General features: G+C 36.5%; 1 protein-coding gene across 1 annotated transcript; it reads left to right on the top strand.

Annotated features, from left to right (window-relative positions):
- The first annotated feature begins 85 nt into the window (after positions 1-85).
- Positions 86-26,276, top strand: LOC118041273 (BEACH domain-containing protein C2). The gene is made up of 32 exons (XM_035048547.2): positions 86-362; positions 791-2,871; positions 3,373-4,160; positions 4,512-5,219; positions 5,379-5,513; positions 6,516-6,620; positions 6,786-6,899; positions 7,650-7,726; positions 8,165-8,246; positions 8,914-9,237; positions 9,414-10,036; positions 12,875-12,959; positions 13,179-13,373; positions 14,177-14,722; positions 14,798-14,941; positions 15,107-15,565; positions 16,271-16,407; positions 17,615-17,684; positions 17,795-17,878; positions 18,008-18,064; positions 18,163-18,231; positions 18,316-18,402; positions 18,483-18,599; positions 19,489-19,638; positions 21,351-21,435; positions 21,524-21,644; positions 21,802-21,898; positions 21,982-22,095; positions 22,782-23,151; positions 24,197-24,990; positions 25,343-25,465; positions 25,850-26,276. Exons 2-32 carry the CDS (start codon positions 837-839, stop codon positions 25,931-25,933), a joined length of 8,979 nt encoding a protein of 2,992 aa, XP_034904438.1. The 5' UTR covers positions 86-362; positions 791-836; the 3' UTR covers positions 25,934-26,276.

Here is a 26,276-nt window from a genome sequence, read left to right as displayed (position 1 = left end):
ACATTATTACATTATTACATCCTAGTAAAAATTTACTTCGCTTCACGTAAAAGGTAAGCAAAGAGAACAAAGATTTTCTGGCTCGGAAAAAAAAAAAGAAAAGAAAAGGAAAAAGCTTAAAAGAAAATAATTGTTAAGTCGTTAGTTAATTAATTAGTTAAACCACCCTTTGCCTTGCGTTGGTTTTTGACTGGGCTTGCTGAGTCCACCTTGTCTCTCGCGCTCAATTCGGCTCCCCTCTCGTCTTCTCAGATCATTCTCTCTTTAATTTGCGTTCTTTCTTATTTCCTTTTGAAAATAATAATTAAATTACTACCAGTATACTTCTCCCAAATCGAACCAGATCGATTCTTTTCTCGAAGGTAAGATCGATTTCTTATCACATTTTCATCTTCCTCTCTGTTATTTCAGTAACATTTGCGATTTTTCTCTGATCTGATCTGAGCTTGCTTATTTATTTATTTTACATCTCTTTGCTGGCTTTTGATATTATTTGTTATGTGTGTGTGTAAGAGAGAGTTGCTTGATCGATTAAATGGTGATTAAAGAGATCCTGAGGTGATTATTCAAGTGAAAAAGCAGATTAGTGTATAAATACAATTTACTGAAATGAATGTGTGTGATTTTGAAGTTTAGATCCCGCTGAATTTTAAATTTTAGAAAGTATTTGAGCTAATTTTTTTGCAATTTACGTTAGCTAATTTCGCACTGTAGTATTTGTATTGTCTAGCATTGGTTTCATGGATTGAAGTGGTATTCGATTTTGAATTTTCTTCTTTCTTGTTAATAGGATCGCTTGCGGTGTGCAAGTGTGTTTTATTTAAAAGAAGTGTACAATGGAAGAAGAGGAAGAAAAGGAGTTCGGACAAAGTCTTAATATTCGGGAAGTAGATAGTGCTGCAAAAGAAGATAGTGTAGGAGAATCTCGTCAAGGGAATGTAAATGTGCTTAGTGGTGGTCAAGAGGAGATAGAAAATGAAAATCCGGTTTATGATATGCTTGATTCTGTAGATATCGAGGATGATGATGATGATCAGTTTGAACTTGTGTCTTTAAAAGAACAAGAAAGGGGTCTTGGTGAGTTTGCGGTTGGTAATATTGATGCAAACCGACCATCGGATTTAGAGAGTGAGAGATTCTCGTTTGATAGGTTTGGAGAAGTCTCTTCGAATTCACACAGTAATTATGGTGCTGAATGTGATTCTTCTCCTACCATGGAGATTCGACATGATCGCTCTGTATTGAGCACTGGGCTTGAGAGACAATCTGGTCATGCAATTAAGCAGTCGCACTCGTCAACCAGTCTAGATTCTGGTTTCTTTATGGATGGATTCTCTCCAACCAGTTCACCGCAAAAGGCTAAGCCAAAAGCTGCAATGCCAAATGTGTCCCCCGAGTTATTGCATCTGGTGGATTCTGCTATAATGGGAAAGCCTGAAATTTTGGACAAGCTGAAGAACATTGTCAGTGGAGTTGAGAGTTTTGGAAGTGGGGAGGAAACTGAGGGCATTGCTTACTTGGTTGTCGATTCCCTTCTGGCTACAATGGGTGGAGTTGAAAGCTTTGAGGATGAGGATCATAACCCTCCTAGTGTGATGCTGAACTCCCGGGCAGCCATTGTGGCAGCTGAGCTTATTCCTTGCCTTCCTTGGGTAGGTGACAGTGAGATTTTCATGTCCCCTAGGACACGAATGGTTAGGGGGTTGCTCGCTATATTGCGGGCTTGCACAAGGAACAGAGCTATGTGTTCTATGGCTGGTTTGTTGGGAGTACTTTTGGGGACAGCAGAGAAAATATTTGTTCAAGCTGGTGGGTTAACAGAACAGATGGGATGGGATGGGACTCCTTTATGCTACTGTATCCAATTCTTAGCGGGGCACTCACTTAATGTTGTTGATTTGCATAGATGGTTACAAGTAATTACGAGAACGCTTACTACTTCATGGGCATCTCGCTTAATGCTAGCATTGGAGATGGCAATTGGTGGAAAGGAGTCAAAGGGACCAGCATCTACTTTTGAGTTTGATGGTGAAAGCTCAGGTTTACTTGGTCCAGGAGAGAGTCGCTGGCCATTTACCAATGGATTTGCTTTTGCAACATGGATCTATATTGAATCATTTGCAGACACGTTGAACACAGCTACTGTTGCGGCTGCAATTGCTGCTGCTGCAGCAGCCAAGTCAGGAAAATCATCTGCTATGTCAGCTGCAGCTGCTGCCAGTGCACTTGCTGGTGAAGGGACAGCCCACATGCCTAGATTGTTCAGTTTCTTATCTGCTGATAACCAGGGCATAGAGGCTTACTTTCATGCTCAGTTTTTGGTTGTTGAAAGTGGTAGTGGAAAGGGAAAGAAGGCATCTTTACATTTCACTCATGCATTCAAGCCACAATGCTGGTACTTTATTGGTTTGGAGCATATTTGCAAGCAGGGACTTATTGGGAAAACAGAGAGTGAACTCAGATTGTACATTGATGGATCCTTGTATGAAACTCGTCCTTTTGAGTTCCCTCGGATTTCAAAGCCACTAGCATTTTGCTGCATTGGGACAAACCCTCCTCCTACAATGGCTGGTTTACAGCGTCGTCGTAGGCAGTGTCCTTTGTTTGCTGAGATGGGGCCTGTTTATATCTTTAAGGAGCCAATCGGCCCAGAAAGGATGACACGCTTAGCTTCTAGAGGAGGGGATGTGCTTCCTCATTTTGGTAATGCTGCAGGGCTTCCTTGGCGAGCTACAAATGACCAAGTTCGAACTATGGCAGAGGAAAGTTCACTTTTGGATGCAGATATTGGAGGGTGCATTCATCTTCTCTATCACCCCAGTTTGCTCAATGGGCGTTTCTGTCCCGATGTTTCTCCTTCTGGTGCTGCAGGTATGTACATTTTGAAATTATTTCTTTTCCCTTTTCATCTAGTTTTGCTTTGTATATGCCATGGTGCCTGTTGTATCATTATTTGTAAGAGGACTTTTATCTCTGAAGATGCCCCCCCCCCCAAGAGCCTCTCTCTCTCTCCACTCATTTTTTTACCAATTCTTATGTTTCACTATAACAAATATTTGAATGAGTAGAGTTAGAAGATTGTTATTTTCTTTTCTCCCTCCTCTCTCTCTCTTTTGTTTTTCTTATCATTTAACCAGTTAAACCCAGTTTAAATTGCCTCCTATCTGGTTCACTATTTTATTCCTAGATTTGGTCCTAAATCACCTGACAATAAGTATTATGAATTTTATTTAGCTGAGGGCTACAACATCAATTTTACAGAAACCTGTGATGTCTTCTTGTGTATGGCTGAGGCATCCCTTTTTTATGATGCCCTGAATAATCTAGTCACATATATGTCACTTCTTAAATTTTCTATTTGTGTCCATTAAGGTATTCTCCGACGGCCAGCTGAGGTCCTTGGACAAGTCCATGTTGCTACACGAATGCGACCGGTGGAGGCTTTGTGGGCATTGGCTTATGGAGGCCCCATTGCCCTACTTCCTCTATCAGTAAGCAATGTGCATAAAGATAGTCTAGAACCAGTACAAGGAAATCTTCCCATAACCTTGGCCACAGCTACTCTGGCTGCTCCAGTATTCCGGATAATTTCCATAGCTATTCAACACCCTTGGAACAATGAAGAGTTTTGTCGTACCAGAGGGCCTGAGGTTCTCTCAAAAATCTTAAATTATCTTCTCCAAACTTTGTCCTCATTGGATGCTGGGAATCGCAATGGAGTTGGAGATGAGGAACTTGTTGCTGCCATTGTCTCCTTGTGCCAGTCCCAGAAACATAACCATGCACTCAAAGTGCAGCTTTTCACTTCACTGTTACTGGATCTGAGAATTTGGAGTTTATGCAACTATGGATTGCAAAAGAAGCTACTGTCCTCATTAGCAGACATGGTTTTCTTAGAGTCATTGGTAATGCGAGATGCCAATGCTATTCAGATGCTGCTTGATGGCTGCAGAAGATGTTATTGGACAGTTCGTGAGAAGGATTCTGTGAATGCTTTTTCGTTGTATGAGGCAACACATCCAGTGGGCGAATTGAATGCGTTGGTTGATGAGCTCTTAGTGATCATAGAACTTCTAATAGGAGTGGCATCTCCTGCGGTGGCTGCAGATGACCTCCGTTGTTTACTTGGGTTCTTGGTTGATTGCCCTCAACCTAATCAGGTAGAGTTACTATATCGAACATTGTTTTCTGTTCATGTTCATATATGTATTGGTTGCTTAAGCAATCTGTGTTTACCCATAATTAACTTGCATGATTTTGTTATGTTTCTCTCTGTTTTTTTAACCTCCTATTTTAGAGCAATAATCATTGTTATTGGCTTGCCATGTGGGTTTTTTTTGTGATCTTTTCCTGCTTTTTTTTTTTTTATAAAATAAGATTCATATATCCATAATCTCGCTGTATAGACATCATATATTATATGGCCCTTTTTAATATTTCATGGCATCCTATATACTGGCCACTTGTTTATAAATCTATCCAAAATGACTCCTGCAAAAATCTTCTTCCAGGTTGCCAGAGTTTTGAATCTTATCTACAGGCTAGTCGTGCAGCCAAATACAGCCAGAGCTCACATGTTTGCAGAGTCATTCATAACATGTGGTGGTATAGAAACCCTTCTTGTTCTGCTTCAGCGAGAAGCAAAAGCTGGTGATCATAGCATTCCAGAATTGGTGGCAAAGAGCGAAGATAGCTTACCAGTTCAAGAAACTGAACTAGATATTGGTAATGGTATTTCAGAAAGAAGTCAGAATGATGAACAGGAAAGGGATTTGACTTCCCAGGACAAAGATTATGAACCTGAATTTTTAGACAGTGATGGTGGTGGCAGTCCTGTCACCACTTCCCCTGGCATGAAAATTGAAAGGATGTCATCTGTTTCGGAAAACCCATCTACGAAGAATTTGGGTGGTATAAACCTTTCTATTAGTGCTGATAATGCAAGGAATAATGTTTACAATGTTGATAGAAGTGATGGCATTGTTATTGCAATCATTGGGCTAATAGGTGCTCTTGTAACTTCTGGGCATTTCAACTTTGTTTCCCATGCACCTTCTGATACTGCTAGCAACTTTTTTGGTGGTGGCCTGCATGATGGAAGTGGTACAATGTTTGATGATAAAGTTTCTCTACTACTTTTTGCACTACAGAAGGCTTTCCAGGCAGCACCTAATAGGCTTATGACTACCACTGTGTACACAGCTTTATTGGCAGCCTCGGTATTCTTTTCCAGTCTCATCCATTCCTATGAATGTGTTCATCAAGGATTAGTTTTGTTTTATTGAAAATATTTATTGTCATTGCAAAGTAAAAATCCATAAATGTTTCCTTATGATTTCAAATACAAATCCTTGTAATTTAGTACTTTGGCTTTTCAGATTAACGCTTCTTCAACAGAGGAAGGGCTAAACTTTTATGATTCTGGACATCGCTTTGAACATTCACAACTTCTGTTGGTTCTGTTGCGGTCTCTGCCTTACGCATCCAGAGCCTTGCAAAGTCGAGCATTGCAGGTATTTCTATTTGAGCGAGTCATATATGTTTCTGTGCATGCATTTTTTGGCTTCTCATCATCATTGTTGAAACATATTTGTTTCTGGTATATATAAAGAAAAAGAATGAAGCTTAATACTTGCCCAAGTTGTGCATGCTAAAATTCAGTCTTTGCATTGTTTGTTGCCTTAGTGTTGTTATCAGTAAAGGCTACACAAGTTAATCTATGATGTTACTATGCTTTTCAGATTTACCTTCTAGTCTCCCCAAGTTATATAAGAGTTTTCCAATAGAGGAAATTTTCAAACCTTAAGCTGGAGACGCAGTAACAGCTGGGGTTTTCTTTAAATAGTTGGAAATTTTAAGTTGGAGACCAGATGTGGATTAATGCGAGGGAGTGCTCATTTTCAGTCATTTCGGATATGATGAGAAGAGGGTGGGAGATGCTATCTTTTATTTATTGAATCAAGTGACAGTCAAGAAATTCCCTATTATATTATTATTTTAATAACCATTTTAGACAATCAGATTTAACAATGAACAATATGTTCTCTAGTTTTTGGAACTTAGATATTGGAAGATACTGTAGGATGTGAAGCTGAAGGGTTATAATTGTCAATCTATTTCTTGATTGTCCATAAGACAGCCCAATGAGTTTGTTCTTGCAACTTATAGTGTGTTTCTCCATACCCCTAGGTGACCAGCTAATAGGAGTATTGAATCATTCAGTTGGTGTTAAATGGATAAACGTTTAGTTTTATTTCAGTCAACATGTTTATGCATAATTATTTTGTGGATTCTTATTTCTACAACAAATATTTTATACTAAGTGTTCGAGAAAATGCATGATGCTAAATTGCTAGAAGTAGCCATATTGGAACTCCTTTGCAATAGTTATCCTGATACAATAAGTTGAATATGTAGTTTAAATTCTCTATTTAACCTCACATTTCTAGTTTTCCATATCAAGTTCCCCTGTATTTTGTTTAGTTTCTGAGCTGCTGCATTCTATATGATTTCAGGATCTTCTGTTTTTGGCTTGCAGTCATCCAGAAAACCGAAGCAGCCTGACAAAAATGGAGGAATGGCCTGAGTGGCTTCTAGAAATTCTAATCTCTAATTATGAGGTAACATTATCTAACATCATTCTTAATTTGTTTTTTTTAATTGTTAGGGGCGTGGCACCTAGTTAGAGTAGGAGGATTTCATATGTAATAGAGTCTTTAAATTAATCTAGCAAACTTTTGGGGTCATACTTTGATTCTTCTTACTTGTAATTCATGTGTTTTCAGATGGGTGAAAACAAAAATTCTAACTTGGCAAGCTTGGGAGACATAGAAGACCTCATACACAACTTCTTGATTATAATGTTAGAGCACTCAATGCGCCAGAAGGATGGTTGGAAGGTGGGTGTTTATCCATCCTTTTCTTATAATTATATGACTATTCCCAGTTGGAAGATGGGCTCTGTGGAGTTTAGTCTTGACATCTGGCATTTGATATTAATTGCATGACCATTATGTTTCTTTTCTCTATCATTGATTCCAATCAAATATATTTATTGTTTCTTCTGCATATCTTGGCGTTCCTGCATTTGACTTGAGTTATTTAAGCATCAATGTGGAATCAGCTCATGCATTGCAGAATTTGAAATGATATCCTGGAATTCGATTCATAAATAATCAGCATCGTGACAGTTGCAATATACTGAAATTTTATTGACTTTAGAATCCTGGAAGTCAGTAATGACCTCAAAGTTCTCTTTGGAATTTGATCTTCATTCTTACTAGTGGTTTTAAATCAAGGACACTATTGCTTTGTGATTGCGGATATATGGCCATTACATAACCATGGCTGTCAATAATTGCCCTTATGTGACTGCTTGAAATGTACTAGTAGTGTAAATTCCTGTTACATACACTCTTATGAAACCACAGCTGTCAGTGGTGCTTTTTATGTGGCAGCTTGAAAATACTGCTAGTGTAAATATCTGTTACATACACTGTTATAAAACTGTAACTGCTCATATTTTCTACTTGCATTTGTGTTTTATATGCTATACCTTTGCTTATATGTGTTGCTCTTATTAAATCTGTCTTGAATGGATGTGTTCCCTTCAAACTCTGCTCATATCAGCTTTCATCTCCTCCTTACAGGATACTGAAGCTACAATTCATTGTGCAGAATGGCTTTCTATCATTGGGGGATCCAGCACAGGAGACCAACGGGTTAGGTATTCCATTATCTTATAGGCCTTCTGGGAATTTTCCCTTTTCTGCTCAAATTGGTTTATTCTTTTTTGAGTATCAATTGACTTCATGAACCATGATTAACACCATGTTGGCTGACTCAAACTCTAATAAGTACCATGTTGGCTTACTCAAACTCTGATTGTATCTTTTATTGTCTCCTAATGGGTTTCAAATGAGTTGATCCATTTGGTGTTTACTGAATTTTTTCCCAGTGATTACTGACTGTACTACTTGGACCACATGGTACTTATCCAGATGTCTATAGAATTCCCAATTGAGCATCATGCTAGCTTTATTTGATATTTAAACCTTTGTTGTAATCCATAAACTCTGAGCTACAGCTGCTATTACACTCTTATTGATGATACCTCATAGCCAATATTTCTCTCATTTTGGTCAATCTTTTTCATCATTTGAAGACGTGAAGAATCACTACCTGTATTTAAAAGAAGGCTCTTGGGTGCATTGCTAGACTTTGCTGCTAGAGAACTGCAGGTTCAGGTAACTTTTGTACTTTTCTGCTCTTTTGGAATATTATGTCAGGTATTCTGGATTTCCATTTTGGATGAGTCTTCAAGTGTAAATAGATGTGACCTCAAATCGAATAAGCATTCTAGAGCAACACCAAAATCTAAAATTGAATCTGTCTGGAAAATTTGCAAAGTGAGTGAGAGTAGAGCGGGACAAAACTTCCAATTGCATGCTAAAGCATTCATATGAATTCATCTGTATTTGATTTCCATTTTAGTTTTTATCAAATCTATTTTATTTCATTTTATGAATTTGGCATCAATTGGAACCCAGTTCATTCGCTCAGAGTTCTATCTATGACCTAGTAGCATGTGGTCTAATGATAATGAGACCTAGCATAACCATGACTGATATGACTTTAACATTTACAATAACAACAAACTTTCCTAACCCAACAATTTGGCCTAGCATGGTGGGCAACATTCTGATCACAGTGACTTTGTTATTTGTATCCAATTCAAAGACATTTTGGGTAGGTGGAGAGCTAGAACCATATGAGGCCAAAGTGAACTTTATATTTACTGTATTTGCATTATATGGCACCATTACTGCTGCTTGATTACTTGAAACTCTTAAAAGATAAATTATGAGGGGATACGTGCACTCACATTCACATCAAACTTTTCTTTTGCTGCAGACTCAAGTAATTGCTGCGGCTGCTGCTGGTGTTGCAGCTGGGGGTTTGCCACCCAAAGATGCTAAGGTGGAAGCAGAAAATGCTGCTCAGCTTTCTGTGGCACTGGTTGAAAATGCTATTGTTATTTTAATGCTTGTTGAAGATCACTTGCGATTACAAAGCAAACTTTCTAGTGCATCAAGCGTTGTTGACAGTTCACCACCTCCACTTTCTCTTGTATCTCCCCTGAATAATCACTCTAGTTCCCCAGCATCAATTGGTACTGATTCACTTGAAGCTTTGGGTGATCGCAGATCTAGCGACTCTGGGGGACTCCCTCTTGATGTATGTATATTTTTTCTCCCCTTCTGCTTGGTTGCTCTAGTCATAGCTACTGGCAGCAGAAGAGCTATGAATTTTATGCTGTACTTCTCAGGATGTTTTGTTCGCGCATCTATTTTTTTTTCAGTTAATAGAACTTAAAATTTTCTATTTCATACACTAACATGGGACTTCCTAAGGTCCTTGCTTCAATGGCTGATGCAAATGGGCAAATTTCTGCGAGTGTGATGGAACGTCTTACCGCAGCAGCAGCAGCTGACCCTTATGAATCTGTTTCATGTGCTTTTGTGTCATATGGGAGCTGCACGATGGATTTAGCTGAGGGTTGGAAATTTAGGAGCAGACTATGGTATGGTGTCGGCCTGCCTTCAAAAACAGCTCCCTTCGGTGGTGGTGGCAGTGGATGGAAATCTTGGAGGTCTACTTTAGAAAAAGATGCAAACGGAAACTGGATTGAACTTCCTTTGGTAAAAAAATCAGTTGCCATGCTTCAAGCTCTATTATTAGATGAGTCTGGACTTGGTGGTGGTCTTGGTATAGGTGGAGGATCTGGTACTGGAATGGGTGGAATGGCAGCACTATATCAATTATTGGACAGCGACCAACCATTTCTATGCATCCTCCGTATGGTGCTTCTTTCTATGAGAGAGGAGGACAATGGGGAAACCAGTATGCTCATGAGGAATGTAAGCATGGAGGATGGGATGTCGGAAGGATTTGTCCGACAAGCTGGCAACACCATCTCTTTAGAAAACAGTGCTCAAATGCAAATGAGACAACCACGGTCAGCTTTGCTGTGGAGGTAATTTAAATGCTTATCTTTCAACTTTTTTTCCTCCAAGTTTCTTATAAAATAGCGAACTTATTTTCTATTGGATTTAAAGAATAGAGTGCGATTTTTAGTATGGATATGTTTATGTTTTCTTATAACCACCTCTTGACACCATGCTGCCTGAGAAAATTGAAAATGTTTTTATGGCCTAGAACTCTAGAGGTTCTTCTAACAATATTTTTTTTTGCATCGAACACTTTTATTATAATGTTTATGGCCACATTTTTCATTTGCTTTTCCAGTGATTTAGTTCTCTTCACATGAAGCAATGCATATAAGTTGTGGCTGTAAATCATCATCGAACACGAATAGGAATTACTTTTAAGAATAATTAGGCGCATGTCATAGCTGCAACATGCAGCTGGAGAACTCAATTAAGAAACCAAGCTATTTGATTGTTTATACTGAACTGGATAGCACCTGTTTGTATGCAATTATTATAGGCATTCCCATCTCCCATAAGACTTGCTCAAGTGAACACCAACTTGGGTGGTGCTTTTTTCCATGTCATAAACATGAATGTTTTATTTTAGTATGGTTTTTGTTGTTTATTTATAGTGTATACTAGATCATTGATTTGCTCTACGTTGCGAGTTGGGTTAAATTTTTCTTGAGTGTAAAAAAAATTCAGATATTGCTAATGTTTTTTTTCTAATGGAAAAAATTTAAACAGTATTGGGGTTGCTTGATATGACCCGATTGACTTTGCAGGTTCAAAAGCAACCCGGACAACCTATAAGAATATAGTTTGACTATTTTTTTTTTTTTTTAAGATCTTTTTATTTTTATTTTAAGATAACAACATATTGGATTGACTTAGGTCAACCCGAACTAATATGTCAAATTTACGATCTGGATTATGAGATTATGATAACCTCATAAAAAATAAATCAAAACAAATTATGAAATGTAATTCCAATTAACACAATGCTGAAGGATGAAATTGAAAAAAAAAACTCCTAAAAAAGTGACTTAAGTTAACTTGTCAAACCCGCGGTCTGGGTCATAAGACTGAGATAACTCTATAGAAAGCAATTTAAAACAAATTATGAAGTTCAATTTACAATCAACCCAATGTTGAAGGACGATATTAAAAAATAAAATAAAAACAAACGAGTCAATCCACAAAATCCATGACCCAGATCATGATACTAAGATAACTTTATAGAAAAAAAATAAAAAAATTAACATGATTTAATTTGGGTTATCCGACCAAATCCATGATGTTGGTCATGAGATCGAGATAACACCATTAAAACAAATTATTAAACTCAATTCTCGATTGACCCTATCAGACCTAATGTTAAATGATAAAATTTATAAAAAATTTAATTAAAAAAGACACATAAAATGAGCCAAGTCAACTTGGATTAATCTATTAAGTATTATTCCCGAGTCATTAGACTAGGATAATCTAATAAAAAGCAAACCGAAATAAATCATTAAGTCTAATTCTCAATTAAACACAATAGTAAATGATAAAATTGGGAAAAAAGTCAATTAAAAAAAGAAAAAAAATCCAAGTCAACTAGGTTAATTGTCAAACCTGTGACCTGGGTCATGAGACGAGAACAACTCAATAAAAAACAAATCCAATGTTGAAGAACTCGTGATTAGAGTCATGAGATCGAGATTACTTCTTAGAAAGAAAAAAAAAAAAAAACTAAATTTAACCAAGATTAAAATGCCAAACTCGCGACCTTGATCATGAGACTAAGATATCTTAATAGAAAACATATCAAAATAAATTATGAAACTCAATTCTCAACCGATCAAATGTTGAATGATGAAGTTGAAAAAACAAATTCAATTAAAAAAAAATACAAAAAACAACCCGAGTTAACTAAGGTTAACTTGCTAAGCACTATTCTTAGGTCATGATGTTGAAATAACCTAATAGAAAGTAAACAAAACAAATTATGAAGCCTAATTCCCATGAAACCAATATTAAAGAATGAAATTGGAAAAAAAAAAAACTCGAGTTAATTAAGTTAACTCGTTAAACTCTTGATCTGTGTTATGAGAGTGAGATAACCCAATAAAAAACAAATTTAATATAAATGAAATAAAAAAAATGCATTGATTGAGAAAAAATCAAAGAAAAAAAACACTATTCTAATTAATAGTGTTTTGTGAGGAGAAACCCCTCCTCTTTTAATTTTTTGTTAATTTTGCCTGGGTTTACTAGGACTATAGAGTTGACAAATGGCAAGAGCAACTACATCATCTAAAATAGGCATTTAATGTTTTTCTTCCAAGCTAATGAATACAAAACATTATCAGATAATTTACCATACAGCTCATATTTTGCTTCTGCGTTTCTTTTATAGAGTTCTTCCACCCTGCTACAGTTTTTGTTCAGGTTTTCACTAACCAATATAGGTAGTTGATGATTTACCATACAGCTCATATTTTGCTTCTGCTTTTCTTTCACAGAGTTCTTCCACCCTTCTACAGTTTTTGTTCAGGTTTTCACTAACCAATATAGGTAGTTGATGATAAACAGTTTAAATACTTGCAGGGCAAAGTGAGTCCTGATTTCCTTAGGGGTGTAAGAAACGTCATTGTTTTCCAGTGTGATTCAGCTCTCTCATTGCGTGCGTGTGTGTTTGCTTGTGCTTTCTGTTCAATCTCTTGTCTATTCAAATTCATTTTCACTATAATGTATTGCATAGGTGCTCTTTTACTACTGCTTCTACATTGGTTTATGTTCTCCTTTGGTCCTTAGCATAATTTCTTTGGCTGTTTTTCACTTCCAAGTGCTATTGGTATGCAATTCTTGAACTAATTTTCATTATCTATCTACAGTGTGCTTTCACCTGTTCTGAACATGCCAATTTCCGATTCAAAAAGACACAGAGTGTTGGTTGCGTCTTGTATTCTTTACTCTGAGGTTAGTTCTGCATAAAACTGTCTTGCTACGGTATATCACTAGACTGTGGATGTAATTATTTCCTTCTGTTATCCATTCCGATCATCATTTGTATCTGAGATCTTATTTAAGAGGTTTCTTATTCCTGCCTTCCACTTGGTCATGCAGCTGGACGCTGTGGTTGTATTCATTTATGCTGATTCTTTCTGTGGTTAATTTAGGGTATCATGTATGTGGCAGGTATGGCATGCTGTTGGCAGAGAGAGGAAACCCCTTCGTAAACAGTACCTAGAGGGTATCTTACCTCCATTTGTTGCTATGTTGAGGAGGTGGCGGCCTCTTCTAGCTGGAATTCATGAGCTTGCAACTGCTGATGGTCTAAATCCTCTTGTTGTTGATGATCGCGCTTTAGCTGCTGATGCGCTACCAATAGAGGTTATTGAGCTATAATGCCGTTGGCTTTTGGTCAAATTATACCTGTTCTGGATGCTTTTTTGGTTGATTTGAGAACCATTGTTTCTCCCTTGAAAAAATGCAACTAGTGAATATGCTTAATTTGTTTAGTTATTTTTGCGCCTCTGTGTTTTTTTTTTTTTGCTCGAATTATCTGATGCTTTGCACCATTTTATGCAAGTTGCCATATTCTTGTGCACCATGCTAATGCTTGTTTTTAACACTCCTTTGACAATTGTATCTGCTGATGTGTTTGGAGGCTAAATTTTTTACCAATGCATCCCATGCCAGAATGCATATGAAGTGTTAGGTATCATGGGAAATTGTTTTTAAGGCACTTATTATGATTTAGAATGTTAGGAAATGGAAGAAGATTGGGCAGAAGTATATAATTGGAAGTAAATGCCTGTAGACCATCTCTAGTGCAAGTGCATGCCCGAAGTGGTCTTCATTGCCAAGTTCTGAAGCTCACAGGTTATTATCTGTTGCTAGTGCCTTATGACTTGATTTCTTTCTGAACCCAGTGAAGCACGTGCACCATTTATTTGTCTGTTGTTGTCAGTCTTTGCATCTCTTTCTTGTTTTTTTTTTTTTTTTTTTGAAATTGTTATATGTTCTTGTTTAGATGTTTCTTAACCTTGGATAGCCAGCAGTTACAATGCTATGTTTGCCATTCTGCTCCTTAATTTTTTCTTAGAAGTCTCTGGTGGTGCTCTAAAAAAATATAAAATAAAAACCATTGGTATTGCTGCTTTGTGTGATGTATTTCAATCAATTTTCTCCAGGCTGCACTCTGCATGATTTCTCCTGCTTGGGCAGCTGCTTTTGCATCACCACCAGCTGCGATGGCATTGGCGATGATTGCTGCTGGTGCTGCAGGTGGGGAAACCCCTGCTCCTGCAACAACCACACATCTTAAGCATGACTCTTCCTTGCTGGAGCGAAAAACTGATAGACTACATACTTTTTCAAGCATTCAAAAGTCTTTGGAGGTGCCTAACAAAACACCAGCTCATCATAAGGATAAGGCTGGTGCAAAAGCCGCTGCCTTGGCAGCTGCACGTGATCTTCAACGCAATGCTAAGATTGGTTCTGGACGGGGTCTTAGTGCTGTTGCGATGGCCACGTCTGCACAGAGAAGAAATGCTAATGATATGGAGCGTGTTAGGAGATGGAATACTGATGAAGCCATGGGAGTTGCATGGATGGAATGCTTACAACCAGCTGACACACGATCAGTCTATGGGAAAGATCTCAATGCTCTATCCTATAAATTTATCGCAGTCCTTGTTGCAAGCTTTGCCTTAGCAAGAAACATGCAGCGATTAGAGGTTTGAGTCGTGCTAGCTACGTATTCTCATTTCTTGTATAACCTTCAGGATCAGTTATTATTATTTCTTTGCTAGGTGGACAGGCGTGCTCAAGTTGATGTGATATCTTGTCATCATTTATCCAGTGGAATCCGTGCTTGGCGCAAACTTATACATTGCCTGATAGAGATAAAGAGTCTTTTTGGGCCCTTTGGGGACCCCTTGTGCAATCCTGAGCGTGTATGTCGTGTGAGATAACTTATAGAAGTGTATTACACTATCAAAACCATTTGGCATTAATATATTTTTATCTAATGTTATAATGTTTTTCTGTTCTCATATTAAATTTCTTATATATTATATAGAAGAGCTTCTTTTCTAAAAACTGCTGTTACAATTGTGTAGGTTTTCTGGAAGCTAGATTTTATGGAAACTTCTTCAAGAATGAGAAGATGTTTGAGGAGGAATTATAGAGGATCTAATCATTTTGGTGCTGCTGCTAACTACGAGGATCAAATTGAGCTGAAGCATGATAAAGGAAATGTTCCTGTTCTGGCAGCAGAAGCAATATCAGTGGAAATACTAAATGAAGATGGGGAACATGCAGAAATTGAGAATTTAGGTGTTATATCCTTTGATACAGAGCAGGGTGGGGAGAGTCAGCTGAGACTGTCTGGAGCAACTGATCAAAGCATGCAGCCTCCAGCAGAATCTAGTGACACTCAACTAGCCAGGGACCAAGATTTGGAAAATGCATCGGCAGTTGCACCAGGTTATGTTCCCAGTGAACGTGATGAAAGAATCATTCTTGAACTTCCATCATCTATGGTCCGGCCACTGACAGTTATGCGAGGAACATTTCAAGTAAGCTCTATGAGACTAGCATGTCATTCTTTTTTAATCATCCACCAAGTTCTCTCTTTTTGATGTTTTTAATCTTTCATTTAGGATGTTATTGTCCTATAATTTCTAATTATGCCACATCAAGATCCTAAAACACCAGAAGGAAATAAATTTTGTTTCTGATGAGGAACACATGGAAATTAAATTCACCCACTAAGGGCTTGTTTGGTTTTTGCGAATTTTGGAATATAAGGACATAGAAACTTTATTTTAATAAACCCTGGGATTCATGCTTGCTGATTATATAATTATGGTGGAAGATCATGGAGGTGATTGATACAAACTTAGATGTGATTTGTGGTAATTTTCGAGCCCAGCTTGTAGTTGAAATGATGCCAGTTAATGTGAGATGTGGCCCTATGATCTTTTTGCAGTGTCCAATGGTGGAAATGGCCTTTGATTTGTAAATTTTGCTTACAAAACCACTCTGATTTCTTTACGTTTCCCTGCTGGTAGTTTGTGCCATTGTGACACGTGACATTCAATCTTCTTGTTTCTACTCAAATAAAAGTTGCTGCTAAGCCTTATCTTGCTTTCAACAATAGGAAAGTAGAGCATTTTGCCTGTTTCCTATTTGAGAACATGAAAACAGGAAACTCTGATATTTTACAAGGAGCTGTTAATCTGGATGTAGTTACTGAGCATATAAAGCAATTGTTTCTTCAGGTAACTACTAGGAGAATAAACTTTATAGTTGATACCACTGAGAGCAATGCTGATGGAATGAAATCTTCTGAATCGGGAGTCCAAGAAAAGGATCACAGTTGGCTGATGTCTTCCCTCCATCAGATTTATAGCCGGAGGTAAAATTTATTGGGCTTTTATTAGTTTAACTGGACTTGTATTTTTTTTTTAATTCAAACAATTTAAAAATCTTTATTATTTATTTATTTTTGAAGATGAACAATTTGAGTGTCTTATATTCCTATAATGTGTTTAGTTTGTCAAAGGAATGCAATTGTAGCATGTAGGCAGGTCACAGGTTGTAATTTTAACTTGAGTCATGACAAGGAAAGATAGCCACTATAGCTTACCAAAAAAAGGCTGATATTCTCTTTTCTTTTGTAATATCTGGGATTGCAAGTTGATTTGGTTTAATGGGTTGTCTGCTGGTTGACTAAAGGACTCTCTTGGGCTTGTCCAGCTGCTAAATGGTATTATATTTGTTCTGGGTTCATTTGTTGTATTAGCATTCTAGCCTGATATGCAAGCAGGTAACATGAGGTTCCTGCTAGTAGCTTCTATTGAGACTCTTTATCCTTTTGTTTTTCAACATGTGACACTAGAGTATGTGCAGTATAGTTGAGTAATGCATATCAGAGATAAAATGATTTTGGAGCAATGTCTTCTGAAGCACAACCGTGATCTTCCCTTTTTGGAAGGATTTGTGTTTTATTTGCTTTTCATTCCTTGACCTATGGGGACAAGGAACCTGCTGTCGAGTGATTGCTCCATAAAGCTTTTACCTTCTCAGTCTTGTCATATACTGTCTGGTCATGACACGGCCTTTTCTGGTCATGAAATCACTGTGCTTTCTTAATTGCTGATAACTATAAAATTTTAGATTTAGAAGACTTCAGGAGTCATGCTCAGAGTTATTTTTTTGAATTTTTTATGCCAGCAGGCTTTCTATTGTATGCATCTCTCAATAATGTAAATGAATTCTGGTCTTACTGTGTACTGACATTAGTACAATATCCAAATGTCTGCCCTACATCCCAGAAATCGGGCTGTTTAACTGGTGCGATTCTGGGTTTACAGACATTGGAACTGTGCATAATAACCTGTGACATATGCCTTTTGTTCAACTTCATATGTTGCCTGGCTTCCAGAACTTTACTCAACCCATTTATTGACCATAAGTGCATCTTCTGGTATCATTTTATAGGCATGAACTTATTGCACTTATGCAGATAAATTGTTATATGGTATCACAAGTCCATAATATCATTTTATTCAGTTCTCATTTGTTCTACTCTCATCTTCATACCAGTTTGCTATCAATCTCAGGTATTTGCTAAGAAGAAGTGCTCTGGAGTTGTTTATGGTTGACCGATCAAATTTCTTCTTTGATTTTGGGGTATTTCACTTGAAATGTATCTTGAACATTTTCTTTGCACCAATAGAATTCTGTCCACCAGCCTTGATTGTGGAATAAATTTTTGGTTCCTTTTTTTTTTGTCCCTTTAGAGTACCGAGGCACGAAGAAATGCTTACCAAGCTGTTGTTCAATCAAGACCTCCTCATTTGAATAATATTTATCTGGCTACTCAGGTTTTGCAAATTTCTACCTGACTATGTAGTTCTTAAAAGATGTGTGCATTTGTGTTTTTTTATGCCTGTTGGATGTTTATTTGTCTTTTCCATTATATCATGAAAGCTGCTTGCTTTTTCCTGTTGTAGAGACCTGAACAACTTTTGAAAAGAACTCAACTTATGGAACGTTGGGCAAGGTGGGAGGTATATACTCAAATTCGTTTCTGTAATATTGCAAGTTTCATTCACATTTGCAACATTAATTCAGAATAATGACAAGTTTAAACACAACCATTATGCAGATTAGCAACTTCGAGTATCTAATGCAGCTCAATACTCTGGCTGGGCGTAGTTATAATGACATCACTCAGGTATGTATGTTTCTCGGCTAATTTCTTGTTCTAGTGTGGAAGGTTGTGCATATTATCTCTAAATCTTATTTTGTTTCCTTGCAGTATCCAGTTTTCCCATGGGTTCTTTCTGATTACAGTTCAAAAAGTTTGGATCTTTCTGATGCTTCTTCTTATCGAGATCTTTCAAAGGTGACATAACTTGAATTACTCTTTCAATTATTTTATAATTGCACTGTCTACTGTCATTATAGCAGGATATATACTTGCAGCCTCTTGGTGCTTTAAATCCTGATCGGCTGAAAAAGTTCCAAGAGAGATATTCTAGCTTTGATGATCCAGTCATTCCAAAATTCCATTATGGTTCTCATTACTCAAGTGCAGGGACTGTAAGTTATTTTTCCCATTTAATGTTGTGAAATCAGTCCTCCCATCATAGTTGTATATTCACCTTTAGCTGTGCATTTCTGTTCATGAAGATTATTCATTTCTTTTGTTTTTCTGTATCGGATATTCGTCACAAAATTTCTAAAATCAAAGTGGAGCATATTGGGGAATCAAAAAGAAGAAAAACCAATTTGGGAGGGGGGTTACTTGATGCTTAACAATTTACAACACAATCATCTTGAAAATGAATACCTGAATCCTACCCAAATTGATCAAAATAAAGATGCTAAATATCAGACCTTATTCAAAATTGAATCTGGATGCAAGATATAGATTTTGGATGAATGTTAGATTTTGAAAATACCAGGAGCCATGTATGTTTCTACGAATAATATTTCATTTTAAAATATAAATATTATTTTCTACGTATTATGTAGTGTGGAGTTGAGATGTTTGGGCTTGTATTTGAATTTAGGAACCTTCTTTAGGATCTTGGAGTTTGGATTTAACTCAATTGTGGCATTATATTGTTACGTAGATTTAGGTTTGTGCACCAAATTCATCCAGCTGGAGGCACTGCTACATGATCAGCTGCGCCTGATTGCCTTGTGCCCTTCCCCCTTCCCCATCTCTGATTTTTGAATATTGTCTCTCTTCTGTTTGTATTTGAGCTTTTTCCCCTTGATGCATTGCATTTTGTTTGTCTTCTTCTGCTCATATCAACAAATATAATGCCATTTGGGCATGTTGTTTAATGCTATCTGGAACAGTAAGGCAATTGTCCTTCCTTGAAAAAAGTAGAAATAAGTGAGAGAAAGAGTGGTTTGTACCGTTTGAATGCTTGATATGCAGTTGTTGCAGTTTATATGATTTATGGTTGTTCTGTGACAGGTTTTGTATTATCTTGCTAGAGTTGAACCGTTTACAACACTTTCAATTGAACTTCAAGGTGGAAAATTTGATCATGCAGATCGGATGTTTTCAGATATTGCTGCGACCTGGAAAGGAGTTACTGAGGACATGAGTGATGTGAAGGAATTGGTATGTCATCTATTTTGTTTGAAGATTTTTAACTATCCATAAAAGCATTATCTTTGTGGAAACATTTGATTCGAGTAAAATGCCTTTATCATATTATTTAATGACTACATTTAACTCACCTTACTTTCATATTATATCACCTTAATTTTTAACTGTTAATTTTACCTTTCATGTCAATAAAAACATACCTTATGTTCCATACTATAATCAATCTTCTTTCATATTATTTTACCTTTTTTAACAGGTTAAAGTTACCTTTCTTGATAAAAAATGTTACCCTACTTCCCCACGAGCTTGTCTTCTTTCTTGCCCTTTTTTTGACCTTTTACTTCTAACAAGTCAAAGGTTTTTTTTTTAAAAAGTGTTGATGATTATATAATATTAACTTTTATTTTTTATTCAAGAAGAGCTGTTCAAACAAAATAGAAAGGAAAACATTGTCAGCATAATAATAGTAATAGTAATATTAATTTTATAAATTTTTTCTATCATTTTTAATAGAGAACATATTTGTAAATTACAATCTTTACCCAAGCCACGAAATCTGTGAAACAATTGATTCTACTAAATTGCTTTCCAATAAAAAAGGTAAAAAATATAATTGAACATAAAAAAATCCATCACATTTCGAAAACCCTTGAGTAAAAGAGAAAATCATCCTCTTGTTTTTTATTTTCTTTAATGGTAAGGATTATGTTAGATACAAATAAGACTCCTACTTGTGAGAGGATTTATTTATTTTTTATATTTTACTGGTATTCCCGGCACTTGTTTTGTATGCCTATCATAAAAGTTGTATGAAATATTCTAGTTGATTCTAAAATTTGACAATGATATTTTTAGGAAACAAATTAAATACATTCCAGGCACCCTTACAATAATTGCCAAGAGTCATAAAAAGAGAGTAAAAGTTGCCTACTTTATTATATATATATATAGATATATTTATTATTTTTTATCATATATATGCTGGTATAGTATTCATATGACTAAGGCAAAGATAATATATTTTTTTTTTTGTGAATTCATAATAGTATCTTAAAAAGGCTAGCTCCTTTTATTTATTTATTTTTTTATGAATACATAATAGTATCTATAAAGGGTAGTGATATTTATTTATTTATTTTACAAATGAAGGGCTAGAAATGAAAAAAAAGAAAGAAAGAAATCTAAAAATTGAAAATTAATAATTAAACGTTGAGTGTATTTTTAAGTGATACAATGGCTAATATTTTTTTTTTAATTTCTTCTTTCTTATAAGTGATACAAGGACTAAATTAGTTATCAAAATATATAAAACATTGAGTGTATTTTTGTCATATCAAATGTTTTGATAAAGTTCATGCTTTTATATATAGTTATGAATTTATAATTTATTCACATAATTTAGTTTGATAAACTTCATCTATATATATTTTTCTTGCAAAGTAATGGTACGTGAACTTTTTAACAACTTGAATAATGCACCATGCTAAACTGGCTAGTTAGCATAAAAGGCACCTCTTTATCTTAATGCTTGGCGTGATTCTTTGTCTCATGTTAATAATAATCATTTCTCTATGCTGTTCTTGTATGCACACTTTCTACAATTTTCTTTTCTATGATAATAAGTTGCTCCTTGTATCTTCCTTTGAATACTGGCTATTAATAAACTATTTTTTTTTTTTTTTTTTTTTAACATTTTGGGGGTGGTGGTTTCTTGTCTGGCTTAGGTTCCCGAGCTCTTTTATCTTCCTGAGATCTTAACCAATGAAAATTCAATTGACTTTGGTACGACACAGTTGGGTGGAAAGCTCGGTATGTTTCATATTTTAGTGAAGTAAGTGAAACATAGTTTGAAGTTACAGAGTTGAAATATTTACTGTGATTAAATATGCTCTTTCAGATTCTGTCAAACTTCCTCCTTGGGCTGAAAATACTACTGATTTTATCCATAAGCATCAGATGGCTCTTGAGAGTGAGCACGCGTCTACACATTTGCATGAATGGATTGATCTTGTATTTGGGTAAGATTTGAGCAAAATTGTTCGAGTAACGTCTCTTATTCTTGCCCTTGGGTTTCATTATTTGCAATCTGAACATCTTACTCTGGACAAATTTAATTTATATTCAAATTAACTCTGGCCTTTTCATTTCAACTGTTTAATGAATTGGATCATGCAGCTATAAGCAACGTGGTAAAGAAGCTATAGCAGCAAACAATGTTTTCTTTTACATCACCTATGAAGGGGCGGTTGATATTGACAAGATCATTGACCCAGTAAGTGAATTCTGCCATCCTCTATTGTTTTTTAAGCCGATGTTTTGTTTCTTATTTCTTATCTGTTTGTTTATTCACAAAAGGTACAACAACGTGCCACACAAGACCAGATTGCTTACTTTGGACAGACTCCATCCCAACTTTTGACTGTTCCTCACTTGAAGCGAATGCCCTTATCAGATGTTCTTCACTTACAGGTCTGAATTTGGCTGAAGATTTAAGTTTTAAAAGTGCTGATACAGTTGTAGAAGCCTGTGATTCTCTTATAAGCATCTATAAGTCCAAGTGCTTGTTTCAGTTCATCTTCAACTTAGCCTTTTGCCATGCATGTTCACTGTGATTTAGTTTTTTCTGTTGGATAAAAACACTTCTGCAGAGACCTGCTATCAATCCACACCAATAGAATCCATGCTAAGATTTCGTGATTATCTAGATGATACAAATTGGCTAAGAACAACCAATTGGATATGCTGGGTAACAAGTTCTTTAAAATAGCTAATTCTTGAGGATTTAACATTGTGTACAAACCATCTATGTTGTTTTGGGGCTAGTGCTTGCTTCTTAATGGAAGGTCACGGTAATTGGTGACGTGATGATCGAGTAAGCTGGAGGAGGAACATGTCATTGGTTGTCCCAGGATTAGTGCTATGGTAGTTTCACTGTGATTAGAGGCTGGAGAAATGTCAGACATTTAGATAGCTGATCCATTAGATGCAATTTGGACAATGTGATAACAGTTGATGGTCCTTTTGATAGTAATAAAAATCTTCTTATGCACATATTTTTTGGATCAGTGAGGTTGCATGTTAGGATATTCCATCATAAAAATCTGTAGTATTAATTTGTAGCACATTATTTTGATTCAATATTTTTTTTATGTCAGACTATTTTCAGGAACCCAAAAGAAGTCAGGCCATATGCCGTTCTGGACCCAGAACGCTGCAATCTACCTGCAGCTTCCATTCATGCATCTTCAGACGCTGTTACAATTGTTGATATAAATGCACCAGCAGCACACATTGCCCAGCACAAGTGGCAACCCAACACACCAGATGGTCATGGTGCACCTTTTCTCTTTCAACATGGAAAGGCCTTAACAAGCTCTGCTGGTGGAACATTCATGCGAATTTTTAAAGGGCAATCCAGATCTGTTGGGGATGATTGGCATTTTCCCCAAGCACTAGCATTTGCTTCATCTGGAATTAGAGGCAAAGCGGTGGTTTCCATCACTCATGACAAAGAAATCATTACTGGTAAGCATCATTTGATCCACATGCTGTGTGTGTACACATTCTCTATTCTGGAATAAGATGCTTGCATTTCTTTCCAAAAGCTGTGAAAAATCTTTTAAGGATATAAATCTGAGATTTTTTCCTTGAAAGTTTCACTTGTCTTAGCTACCACTTCAAATTTGAAAAAAGGTGTCATTTGTTAGCAGTGCGCACTACTCAGTATCATATTGAATACTTGCATTAAAATGACGTGAGTTGTTTATAATTGCCATTACAATGATAGTGGATGCTTTGCCATTATTTATTTATTTATGCCTGGGATGCAATGTTCAATGCCCAGGGAAACTGAAATCTCTGTTCTCAAGACATCATATAGGTCATCAGGGCTTCTATTTTTTTTTTTATTGTATCTCTTTCACTTATAACAGAATTATTGTAACCAGAAATCCCTATCATGCAAAAAGAAAAGGAAATAAAACAAAAACTGGGTTTACAAGGTTATTTTGCTCTCCAACCTTGTGATTGTATATTGGATGTATCAGGGAAAACCTCAAGGGTTTAAATAGGCAGGGAATATAGAAAATTCTAGAGCTTGAATCTGAATGAAATTGTTGCAAAAATCATATGAAAGTATCAAAAACTGGTGCGCACTTGGAAATCTTTATGCAAGATTTTCAATCAAATGAAAGCAAGCATCTTCCTTTTTTTTCTTTCTAAGAAGGTAAATGAAAATATTCTATGTGAAAGATCATCATTGCACTCTTTAATTGCTTTGATTTTCATTTTTATTTCTATTCACTCTCTTTTCACTTTGAAAACTGCTTGGCATCTTGATACTTTATAGAAATAAGGAAAATTTCCACCCTTTGATCCGTGTTTGTAGTCAAACATCTATACATAAGTTGTATTATTTTTTGTCATTTGTTTCTTTTGTTGTATGAATTCTTATTTTGATTGATTTCTAGTTGTGTGCCCAGCTAACTAAAAAATTTCTTGCTATCATATGGAATTTGTTTTGTATTTTCCTGATAAACTAATATATCCAATCATCTGTGACTGTATTTAGGCGGGCATGCAGATAACAGTATCAAGCTATTATCAGCAGATAGTGCAAAAACCCTAGAAACTGCAGTTGCGCATTGTGCTCCAGTTACTTGCCTTGCTCTTTCACCAGATAGCATCTATCTCGTCACAGGATCACGGGACACTACTGTCTTACTCTGGAAGATACACAGGGCATTCACTTCAAGCTCAAGCAGCATGTCAGAGCCTTCCACGGTCACAGACACAGGCACACCACCTGCAGCCAGTAGCACTACAGCAACTAATCTGGCAGAAAAAAGCAGGAGGTGTCGCATTGAGGGTCCCATACATGTTCTACGTGGTCACCACAGAGAAATACTGTGTTGTTGTGTCAATTCAGATCTTGGGATTGTTGTTTCTTGCTCCCAATCATCAGATGTTCTGTTGCATTCTATAAGTAGGGGCCGTTTGATCAGAAGGCTGGTTGGTGTGGAGGCCCACTCTGTATGTCTTTCATCCGAGGGGGTTGTGATGACCTGGAACAAATGTCAAAATTCTCTGAACACCTATACTCTAAACGGGAAACCAATTGCTAGAGCACAACTTCCTTTATCTGGCTGTGTTAGTTGCATTGAAATTTCTGTGGATGGGAAGAGTGCTTTGATTGGGATGAACTCATTTCAGGAAAACGATGAAACCTCTAATAACAACAAAAAAATAAGCTTGAAGAAGCCAGGGGCTGCAGATTTTAATCTGGAATCAGAGGACACTGGTGAACATAACAGATTAGATGTTCCTTCCCCTTCAATTTGTTTCCTGGATCTTTATACATTGAAGGTATAAGAACTCGAGAAAATTTTAAATCATTTATATGCATGACCTATCTTAGTTTTTCAAGTGCTGCAAATCTTGTACCTTTAAATGTTTGTTCCTCTGTGACCCGACCTAATAATGCTTACATGTTAAGATTCTTAAGAAATAAAGGATGCTTTCCTTCCTGTTTCAATGGACAGACCTGTTGTTTATATGTCTTGGGCATTCATGAATGCATAGACATTTAATGTAGTGCCCCACGAATACTTCACTTGGCTCTAAAGTGTCCTTTGCTGTCAAGTTTTTGCTCATGATATACCTGGTAGGTCTCACAGTTAATTGAGTTTTACTAACTAGCATGCCAATTTGTGTCCAGGTATTTCATGTTTTGAAACTTGGAGAAGGCCAGGATATTACTGCTCTGGCTTTAAACAATGATAGCACAAATCTCTTGGTATCAACTGCAGATAAAAAGTTGATAATCTTCACTGATCCAGCTGTAAGTTCAATTTGTTCATATTCTTACTTCTCTGACAATGTGCTCCTGGTCTAGTTAGAACATTTAAGGGACCTTTATCCCCAAAAATCTTCTATATAATCATCGTGTGTTCAACTTGCTAAACCGTCCCATGGCAACATATGAAACGCCAGTGCACTTGGCCCTATGTATTTTGAAGTAACTACAGTGTTGTCACAAATTTGTATTCTTCAGTTCACTCTGCTTTCTTATGTCTATTTGAAAACAATGCTTTGGTGGGAAAATGGTTCAACTTTTTGTAATCTATTTCAGTTGTTAGTGATCTAAGTGACCGTGTCATTATTGTGATTGAAATGCTTGTTGTTAGTGAAACCTTATGGTGATTCCCTTGATCGCTGCTTGCAGTTGAGCTTGAAAGTGGTCGATCAGATGCTCAGGCTTGGTTGGGAAGGCGACGGGTTGAGCCCACTTATAAAATCGCAGCGTTGAGGCCATTGAAATACGTCTTCAGTTGAATACAGAAGATACACAATACTAGTAAGGATGCCACTAATGTATACAAGGGTATGTTTGCTGCCCCGGATAAGATACCTAGTGGATTGCTAAATTTACAGTTTGCGGCTGTCCTGTGGATGTAACACATGTATTTTAGCAGTGGAACAGCTCTTTATGTCCAAGAGTTGAGTCCCACTGTAGTTACTGCACTTTTTGATTCATTGTTGGGCTGTAGTTTGTTGTCTTCGATGAGTTGAGTCCCCGAGGGTTGAGTAGTTCTTTTTTGGCCATCACTTTTTTTCTTATGATTTTGTAAATGAAACATAGCATTCCATCT

Source organism: Populus alba, chromosome 14 (genome assembly GCF_005239225.2).
Source record: "Populus alba chromosome 14, ASM523922v2, whole genome shotgun sequence".
Classification (NCBI taxonomy): domain Eukaryota; kingdom Viridiplantae; phylum Streptophyta; class Magnoliopsida; order Malpighiales; family Salicaceae; genus Populus; species Populus alba.
Note: the sequence above shows the minus strand (reverse complement) of the source record. Positions and strands in the feature narration are given on the sequence as shown.

Bases quoted from the DNA above. Each gene is read 5' to 3' on its own strand.
- LOC118041273 (XM_035048547.2), top strand. From the start codon at position 837: ATGGAAGAAGAGGAAGAAAAGGAGTTCGGACAAAGTCTTAATATTCGG. The intron at 5,514-6,515 runs GTATTTCTATTT...ATATGATTTCAG, and splicing joins TGCAAAGTCGAGCATTGCAG to GATCTTCTGTTTTTGGCTTG. The intron at 12,960-13,178 runs GTTAGTTCTGCA...TGTATGTGGCAG, and splicing joins CTTGTATTCTTTACTCTGAG to GTATGGCATGCTGTTGGCAG.